A 9,861-nucleotide genomic window follows, 5' to 3' on the forward strand; every position below is an offset into this window, starting at 1 on the left:
GCCCAGGTTTTTATTTGAGCTTTATTTTAGGAAGTTCAGTTAAAAACATGATGACGTACAGGAAGTGGTGGAACATACTTTAATAAGTATATTTCTGATACAGCTGCACTTAACTTGAGTGTTTCTACTTTATACTTCAGCATCATCATATTTCAGAGTGATATTCTGTATTGACTCCACTACATAGTTGACAATTATAGTTTCTAGTTACTTTGCAGATGAAGATTTTACTTACAAAATATATGATGAGCTTATGAAATACCTTCCATATTTATAGATTAAACCGCCCAACAGTATATAAAGTCATTAAAATTAGTTAAATACAGCCTACATATTAATCCACATTTAATAAAAGCCCAATCACTATAATATATGATAATATCGAGGTCACAGGGGTCATGCCTCTACGTAACGGGTACGAGTACTCTCACTTTTGATACTAGAAGCAGTTTTTGCTGATAGTAATTACGTGCTTTTACATGAGGGGATTTTACAGGATTTTTACCTGTAATAAAATATTTTTGCATTGAGATTCTGCCACTTGTTCTAATAATCACAGGTTTTGGATTCTTCCCCCACTATAGGGGAAGTTGGATTAATCAAACCATATCAGGGTGAACTATGACCTGCTCCGCCAAGCACAAGATCAGGAGTTCTCTGACCAGAACAGATGTTATAAGATTCACAGGGTGAAAAGGACTCTCTCTTTTGGGTCTCTCTTGTTTTAAGTGTGTGTGAGAGAGAGGTTGTGTGTGCGTCTGAGCTCATATACTGTATGTTTGTGATGGGAGGGATCGGTTAAGACGGCGACCACTCACAGCTCGAGAGTATGTCAGGAATGTAGTTGAGCAACTCCCCCCCGGGGCTTTGCAGAGGCATCAGCGGGGAAATATTACTATCACCAAAAGGTTTGTATGTCAGGTAGTTTTGTGCACCAGTCAGCACTTAGTAAAATTTGACAGTTTTGAGGTTGTTCTAACTAATGATGTTACTGATTTCGAATCATCTCTGAGAGAGCGTGGATGAAGCTGTGTTTTTGCTTTGAGGCTTTGGCAGCACAAGAACAGGATACAAGGGAGAACAAGTAGGAAACACAGGGTGGAACTTGGCAGAAGTTTCCAGGAAAATAAAATACTGCGAGGGGCTGCAGGTGCAGAGTGGGTGTACTTAGAGGGAAAACAATCTTTGAGAATTTTAAGGACTTCAGCACTTGAGCACATCACCACACAGAAGTAGTCCCATTCATATGCAGATGGGTGCAGGCGTTTATGAGGGATGTGCATAAAAGTGCCTTGATTGTTTAATTTGAAGTGCAGAGAATTCAAGAGTCAAACTTAAAAGAAATCACACAATGAAGCTGCAGCTCAGACAGAAACAAGTTTAGGCTGACATCTAGTGGAATTAGTTCAGAGTTGCACCTATATGTTGATTGAATGCAGATAGTCTATTGAGTCTAACAGCAGCAAGGGAATGAAATCCAAAATGTATTTTCCAATGAGGATTTTTGTGTTATTTTAATCATCATCTGTTACCAATTCTATTTCAAGAGAATTGGATGGTGAAGTCCAAATGTCAATTTAATTTCTCATGAAAATTATAATAATTCTAAGATAATTACATGTCTGCATTAAAATGTATCTTAATACATTAAATCAAGCTGATGACTCTGTATTTCTGTTATGGCTGTTGACACACACCCAAAACACCTTTCAGACAACTTTAAAGTTGAAAAAGTTGTTAAAATGACTTTACATGGATGTGTGTAAAATGATAAAGATGTATGGAATGTGTTTTCATTTAAAAAAAAAAATTCTTCTGTGAAACTGTACACATCACAACAGAAACCCTTTGGAGTTCAGGTTCATTTTGATTTGATTGACTGATTTTTCAGCTCAAACTGAGCTATAAGTCTAAAGTCTTAAACATATTCTAAAACACCACAGGCAATGCTAGATTTTTTTTTGTTTTTTTTAATCAAATTACCCAAACAATAGTTTATTTGATGTCAATATTACTTTACTAATTAAGGTGATGCTTTTATCTAGTTAAATAGACTTTTATGGGATGATTAAAGAGCCTATAACAAATTAAATTATATTTTCCTCCTCCTCAAGTCAGCATCTTCCAGTCATCGCCTCTCACTTCAGGGGATTTCTGCACCTGTCGACGTCACGGGTTGTTTCGGGGTGTGGCCACAGATGGCCGCAGTCTCGAGCTTAAACTGGAGAGATCCTCTTCAGGTAAACGAACCGGGCGAAACAATGAACACCTGTGTTTAGGTTCAGGTTAAAATACAGGCCTGTCGCGTGGGTTTTTATTTTTCTCCATCTTCCTTTTTATTCTTTTTATTTATTTATATATAAATCTATCAGTTTTGCTTCCCACGTTTTATTTTGCAGTTTTGTCATCATGCGGGGACTACCTGCCGCGACCCTCCTGTTGTCGCTACTAAAAGGTAATTTCCGTTTCCTTAATATTGGCCTCGTTTTTTAAACAGTAGTATACTCTAAACATGTTTTGAAGTGAACGTTTTTCAAAACTCCAATTGAAAAGAAGGAAACTGGAAGTATCGGTCACATGACAGTTTTTGTTTATGTGACACAAAGATGCATATCTTTATTGTACTTTTCCCACAATCGGCCTAAACATAAGTTGTTCCTACAGGTTGGTACGAGGTGGACCAGTGAGGATGTTTTTGAAATCTTAAAGAGTTTATTTTTAAAAGTCACTGTGACCTGTCATCATTTATGGACAGTTCAAGTCAGCCGGTTTCACACCAGCCTTTGAATGTTTGGTTGGTGGTTTCACAGGAAGCAATTGCCCGTGCCTTTGTCTGTGTCACCTGTCTTTCTGGTTCTGCCACTTTGAAAATAAACTCCCTGGTTGACAGAAACCCTCACACACATTGTTTCAGTCTTACAACACTCTTCCTCCATGACTTTTGGTAATACATCCTGAAGGCTACTGTTTCTCTAAACCACCGGTAGCTTTTTAGTACACGGGTTAGATTTGTTCCTTACACACACATGCACGAATACACAAAGTAGTGCTGTAACCATGTGTTTGTCGTCCCTCCACAGTGGCGTTGTGTATTCAGGTGATTGTCCCTGAGCAGGAGCGTAAGACATTACTGTTTGCCTCAGTGATTCTCCGATGTGACTACAGCACCTCTGCAAACCTCCAAGATGTTCTGGTCACCTGGAGGTACAAGTCCTTCTGCAAAGACCCTGTGCTGGAGTACTACTCCACAGGTCAGAAACAACACACACACACACACACACACACACACACCAAAGGAGAGCACAATACAGAGAAAAGGGATATCATAAGTCTCAGAGAGGCTGGTATACTCTTCTCCCTGACTTCTCTCTCCTCCTTTGCTGAATATTCACCAATGCCAGAACAAAAGAGCTTCCACAATGTAGCCAGCCTAGTCTAAATGGAGTCTGAATTTCAATACAATGGTGTTTCATATCTACATCGTCTCGCCAATTATAAACTCTTGGTTTATGATGACGAAGGAATAATTTGCGAATAAAGAAATCTGAATAATCAATAGACTGTTCCAGCTTCAGGCCTCTGTAGCCGCAAGCCAAACACAGAGAGACTAAGAAAAAGCTTCCTCCCTCAGGCCATCAGAACCTCTGTATAAACTGCACTCACCCTTATCTAGTGCGTTGTCCTCTATGAGTCCTTTGCACTCAATATTTGGTCGCACGTGTGCAAACTTTTATTGTATAGTTTGCCTACGTTTGTGACTTTTTATATATTTTTAAATTTCTTTTGTCTAATTTGAGTGTTTTTAGCATGGCCTTCATGAGTATGCCACGCTGCATTTTTGTTGCTTGTGTGACAAATGAAACTCTTGAAGACTTGAATTGTAGTGTAGGGGCTTCGTGAAACTAAGATCTAAATGTGTTTGCATGGATGATGAAGACATTCACACTGGATTTTGGTTTGGTTTACTGACAAAACACAGACTCAGAGGTACTTTGAGCTGAATACTTAACACATCTTAGTTTTCCTGTTAGTCTTTTAGCATTTACTAATTAACTCCAAATGAGGCTGATGAGAATGTCACTAGTTTGGCAGGTATTTTGTCTTAATACAAAGCATTTGTAAATTTTAAATTACGACATGAGCTTCTCGGTCAGATGTCAGAAGAATATATTCTTTGGGGACCATGAATGTCAATAAATGTAAGCTCAATCTGTTGACAAGCACACTTACTTTCAATCCGAATAATTGGTCTAGACTGAAATATTTCTACAAAGTGACTTACGGACCAGCACTCTGACGTAACCATCACTAAAGTCATGCTGCTAGCTAGGCTAAAAATCCAACATATGAGGATTTGTCAGGTCAAAATAATCAGTAGTAGAATAATCAGTTGTCAAGACGTACAGCCAGATCTTTGTGTGATGCTTCGCAATCAAGATGCTTTGCTCATTATACCCACCAAGCATACAGGCAGGAAAAGAAGGGGTAGATACAGCTGCCAATCATAGAGAAAAATGTCATTTATTGTGTTAATAAAAACTTTGCCTCTGGTTTTGCAGCGTACCAGTCTGCGCAACAGTTAGGACAGGACCCATCGAATGACTGTCCAGACCGTCAGCGGACAGTGCGCACTGTGATCCAGAAGAGAGGATCCAACGAGCCGACGCTGGGACCCGAGTACCGCGAACGCAGGATCACTATCCAAAATAGTGAGTTCATGCAAACATAAACTATAAAATCCCATCCAGCACAGGTGGCATTGGGCTTGTAAATAGATGAAGCCGTCATCTGGTCTTGAGACTAAATGTTAAGATCTCCAACATTTTATTATATTCATTTTGAGTTCTTTGCTTCACCTTTTAATTTGCCTATTCATACTTTATACAGCTGAAATGATTAACTGATTAGTATATGGACAGAAAATCAATCAGAAGCAATTTTGATGAATGATTCATTGTTTAAGTAATTTTTTAATGCCAAAGGAAGCATTGGTTGTGTCTGCTTAATTGCCAGTAGCTTGTGGTTTTCTTAGTCCTCTATTTTAGTTAAGTGAATATGTTTTTGTGTTTTGAAATGTTGGTCAAAGAAATTAGAAATGTTGAGAAAATGATCCACAGATTAATTGCTAATGAAAAATAAATGTTAGTTTCAGCCTAGTTTCAACCCCATAACACATTGATAAATAAAGATAGAAATGTTTGAGCAGGTAGTAAAGACACCTCATCCTGACCTCTAGAGTGACACGCCTGTGAGTGGAAAGTGTGGGGATGCTAATCAGCAACATTGAGTTGGAAGAACAACACGTCACAGTACAAGCATGACTGGATGTTGCTTTATCTCAGTGCAAAGAGAGATTTTTTAACATTTTCTGCAAAGGTACCTTGACCACTGTTTAATTTGAGGTATCTGTGTGTTCGTATAGAGGCAGACCTGGTGATCACTGAGGTGATGTGGTGGGACAATGGGGTGTACTACTGCAATGTGGATGCTGCTGGAGACACCACTGGCGACTCTGACAAAGAAGTCAAACTCATCGTCTTGCGTAAGAAACAAAAAGAAACCGTTAAACATATACTCACTGATTTTATTGTAACCCCCAAACTTCCACAACTTCTACTTTTGATGTCTGACTGGGATTTATAACACAATCAGAGTGTATCTTTAAAATCAGAATATACATAAAAATCTATTAACATGTAGTCTGTCTCTTTGAGCACACTGAGTGTCTCTCTTCCTCTCCTCTCTCAGACTGGTTGACGGTGTTGCTCATCGTCATCGGAGCAATCCTTCTGATTATCCTCTTCGGCATCTGCTGCTGCCAGTGCTGCCCTCAGAAATGCTGCTGCTATGTGCGCTGCCCCTGCTGCCCACAGCAATGCTGCTGTCCTGAAAAAGGTAGAAGAGAGATTGACAGCTCGTTGATGTTTTAAAGACGCGCCAATAACCAAATGGGCAGCCAAAAAGATTTACATGCGCAGGCTATTGTTGTCAGTAATGTTGACAGTCCTCATTCTGCAATACAATGAAGTAAGGTTTTAACTATTTGAAGTAGTAAAAACAAATTGCAGTCAATGCACTTTGGCAGGCTGCCACAAATAAATCAAGGTATGGGAAACACGTTTCCCTATTGAAAGTGTGGTGGGACTAATTAGCCTGTGACAGAGGATGTCAGTTGAGTACATTGTCCATCAGTGTGGCACAGAGTTGTCCACTTGTGATCACTGAAACGCATGTTAATGCCAGGTATAAGTGTGTTTTTAGTACAATATTACCTCTTCATGTTACTATTCCTCCACTGGACAAGAAAGAGAAAAGGGGAATTTTGCATTAAAACACTGTAAGTTTAGAGGACACCCAGTTGATTTGTCTAACTCAGACTGCTGAGTTAATCAAGTTTAGTTTCAGCTAAACTTTAGAATGTATTTTTACACAGTACAGAGACTGTAGAGTTTGTCCCCCATGTCATATCAAATGAGGAAGACATATATTCATAGACAGTATGGAGAGGGGGGACATAAAAAATATGCACATCTCTCAATGCACATATGGGTCTGTGACTGTCATTTATAGATAGACTCAGCAGTCGAAATGACTCTCCAATGTTGAATGTTGGGGTTTCTCACAAGCACTTTCTGCTCCCAGCTACAACCCCATGCATTGATGATCTAATTTAAAACATAAATGACGTGTAAATGTGCATCTCAAGCCTGCTGGTACAAGTTGGTTTTCATATTGTTCTGGTAGGTAGGAAATCAGTCTGAGAATTTAGTGTTTAGTGTTTATTGTCTCTTGAAATATGCAAGTCCTTGAGACAGATCATCCACAGTGCAGACAAAGAGCCTGTATATGTAGAGAAAACCTTCCTGTACTGATAATTATTAGAGAATGTGCTGTCCTCGTCTTTCAGTGGTGATGCAGCATCGTATGATGAAGGATGCTCAGAGGGCCATGGCTCCCTGGATGGGAGGACAGCCAGTATATGGACCAATGAGTCACGCTTCCTCCCAGATGAACCCGCTGCTCTACTCAGGTATGCCCGTGTAACGCAGTAAGTAAATGACCACATTGTGGCTTTAACACCCTTAGAATTTAGGTGGGTATTCATCCACATATGTCTCCAACATTGTATCATCTAACTTTATTTTATGAATGTTTTTGCCTCTCCAGGATCTGTTTCAGGGAAGAGCATCCCTATGAAGCCAATGCCCCTGCCTCCCCCTCAGTCTTCAGCTTACAGCATGCCCCCTCCCAGTGTCCATGGCAACCACGCCCCTGCCAACACCAATCACATGCTTGATTACCTCGAGAGCCAGGTGAGGGGGATGGACATGAACAGTCCTCTGCTACAGGTATGTACCTGCCCGTGTTGAAATCTGTAAGTGTAAACAGAAGAGCATCAGAGTATTCTGCAAACTGTTGTTGTCTTCTGTATATATGTAAACACTTGCTGCTGCCATTCCCATGTACTTCATTATAGTATCTTAGTATCTGTTTTTTGTCTTTTTTATCTATTGCTTTGGAGGAGGGGTGGGTCACATTATTAGTTGTTTAATTGTGTAAATTCTGAGTCTTTTTAAGACTGTCCAATTCATTTTTGTGTAACAGTTAATGTTTTTATTTCAGTAATCTGTATTAAATTCTAGGATGTTTACAGTATATACTGTTACTGTCCTATCAAATTGAGGTTCAGCATTTTTATGTATGAGTGGTGATTTTCATTTTTGGTTTATTTTTTCTTCTTCTGGTCTGTTCTTCCCATCAGTCCCAGCCACTTCCGCATCACCACATGCAGCAGGTCCCACCTCCTCCCCAGCACATGCCTGTCACTATCCCATTTTCCCCCGGTCCTCCCAGCATGATCTCTGCCCTTGATGACGGCCCGATAGATCGTCGCATCATCACACTTCCACCATTAAAGGAGCACCAGCCAGGTAGAATGCCGCCCCCTGCACCCAAGACTCGCCCCCCGAGCTCCAGTGAGAGCAGCCGCAGCGGCTTCGGCCGCCGTGACGAGCGAGGAGCAGCGGGAAGGCGTTACCCCTCACCTACCAGATCAAGAGGTATTCCTCGGAGCTACAGCCAGGACTTACTGGATGAGCGGAGTCACAATGGGACACGAGGAGGCATGGACCGCCCCCGCTCCCGTTCCAGGGATGACCTGTTCGACACCAGGTCCAGAGGAAACTACTCGCCCCCTTCATCACACCGCCAGAGACGAGGGTCCTGGAGCTCGATTGATGAGGGTAGCAGCAGGGGAGGAGGAGGAGAGAGGAGAGGAGGTGGAGGCTGGGTTGACCAACCCCCCAGCTACACCGAGTACGAACCTGGAAAGAAACGTTACACTGTAAGACACTCGCTGCTTTAGTTGCTCGTGCAACTACACTAATGCACTCATATCAACGCAGATGCACAAATACACAGTCATTATTTAAAAAAATTCTTTGTTATGCCGATGCCAGTGACGTGAATCTAAAGTTAGTGTGTCTCTCTCAGGACAAGAGTTCTCGCAGTGGCACCAGCATCATCATCTGAACCCTCCAGCTGAGAAACGCCCTGTGACCTGTTTCAAAGAACATGCACACCTCACTAGAACTGGGAGCCATGTTGTCTGGCTACTGGTAAACTTTTAAATACCACCATTTTTATGTATTAAATTGAATCATATACCAACTCTTTTATTACCTTTTGATAAGTGAAAAGCTGGCAGTGGGGTTCATACAATGTGAGATACAGAAATTTGGAATAATCCTCCTCAGAGTGTACGGGTGGTTAAGCGACTGTTTGGTGTCTATAAGGAAACCTATTCGGTACCTTTTCTTTTTTTTTTTGGTATTATGATTTAAGAAAACTCTTTACTGGGACTGCTGAACAGATTTTTGGGATAATGTCTCCCTCTGCTGTTTCATCAGTATAATGAAAATATTCTGAAGCGATTTAGTCTAAAAGCCTCCCGTCTATATGCTGCTTTAGAATTGATGTTTCTCCTATTGAAACTCTATCTGTTTGGCCGTAACACAGTTAATTCTTACGTCGATAAAGCCATAAAGCAATCACCAATGATGCTCAGGGAAACAAACAAATTACACTTGTTACAATGGAGCTGTATAAACCCACATAAATATGAATAGCTTATTGTGAATGCTGAAGTTAGTTTTTATCGTTTTTGTAAATAGTTATGTCTCTGTATGTCCTGAAGTGACTGTAATGCATTGTTTTACTAATGCTTTGAAGGAAAAGGTGTGTTCCATTAGCATCTGTCCAGATAATGATTAAGTGGTTTGTACATAAGATGAATGATGTATTTACACTTAAAACTGCATGTAAAGTATTTTACATGATGTTGATGAGTGAATTGAAGTTTATGTCAACACTGTAACAGGCCCAAAAAGTTTTTTTTTTCTTCTTAAATTACAGCTGTTAGCACAATGTGAAAATGCAATGATATTTTTTGTCAGAGAACAGTTTTGGAAGCGTAACCGCTCCCCCACCCCTCATCCATTGATATTTTTAAGGATTTTTTTTTTTTTTTTACAGTCAGTTTGAGTTTGTGTTAATTAATAATGTTGAAAATAAACCTTTTACCTTTTGGGTATAACAAAACAGTTTAAATGTTCTTATTGCTATCTGAACTTTGACCCTTTTAAAAGTCTTACATTTTTCCAAACACTGTCATAACTATTTATCCTGTGTTGTCAGTTGCATAACAAAGTTATATAACATCAAGCCGAACAAAGCCATCCAAGGTATACAGGATTTAGTATTTTTTGAAGTTTTAAGCCAAGGCTGAAGGTAAAAGTTTTTTTTTTTTTGATGGTATTTCTCCATTCATATCACCAACCTCAATATATGCTTTTTAATATA

General features: G+C 39.9%; 1 protein-coding gene across 1 annotated transcript; it reads left to right on the forward strand.

Annotated features, from left to right (window-relative positions):
- The first annotated feature begins 2,215 nt into the window (after nucleotides 1-2,215).
- LOC130170153 (immunoglobulin-like domain-containing receptor 1) lies at nucleotides 2,216-9,595 on the forward strand. Its single transcript, XM_056377321.1, has 9 exons — nucleotides 2,216-2,455; nucleotides 3,081-3,251; nucleotides 4,560-4,709; nucleotides 5,423-5,542; nucleotides 5,749-5,895; nucleotides 6,908-7,030; nucleotides 7,168-7,349; nucleotides 7,763-8,344; nucleotides 8,494-9,595. The coding sequence occupies exons 1-9, from the start codon at nucleotides 2,410-2,412 to the stop codon at nucleotides 8,530-8,532; spliced, it is 1,560 nt and encodes a 519-aa protein (XP_056233296.1). The 5' UTR covers nucleotides 2,216-2,409; the 3' UTR covers nucleotides 8,533-9,595.
- Nucleotides 9,596-9,861: the final 266 nt, after the last annotated feature.

This window comes from Seriola aureovittata, chromosome 1, assembly GCF_021018895.1.
Source record: "Seriola aureovittata isolate HTS-2021-v1 ecotype China chromosome 1, ASM2101889v1, whole genome shotgun sequence".
Lineage (NCBI taxonomy): Eukaryota > Metazoa > Chordata > Actinopteri > Carangiformes > Carangidae > Seriola > Seriola aureovittata.

Excerpts from the sequence above, each read along its gene's own strand:
- LOC130170153 (XM_056377321.1), top strand. The coding sequence starts at position 2,410 with ATGCGGGGACTACCTGCCGCGACCCTCCTGTTGTCGCTACTAAAAG. Across the intron at positions 3,252-4,559 it reads GCTGGAGTACTACTCCACAG|CGTACCAGTCTGCGCAACAG; the intron begins GTCAGAAACAAC and ends CTGGTTTTGCAG. Across the intron at positions 7,350-7,762 it reads TGAACAGTCCTCTGCTACAG|TCCCAGCCACTTCCGCATCA; the intron begins GTATGTACCTGC and ends TCTTCCCATCAG.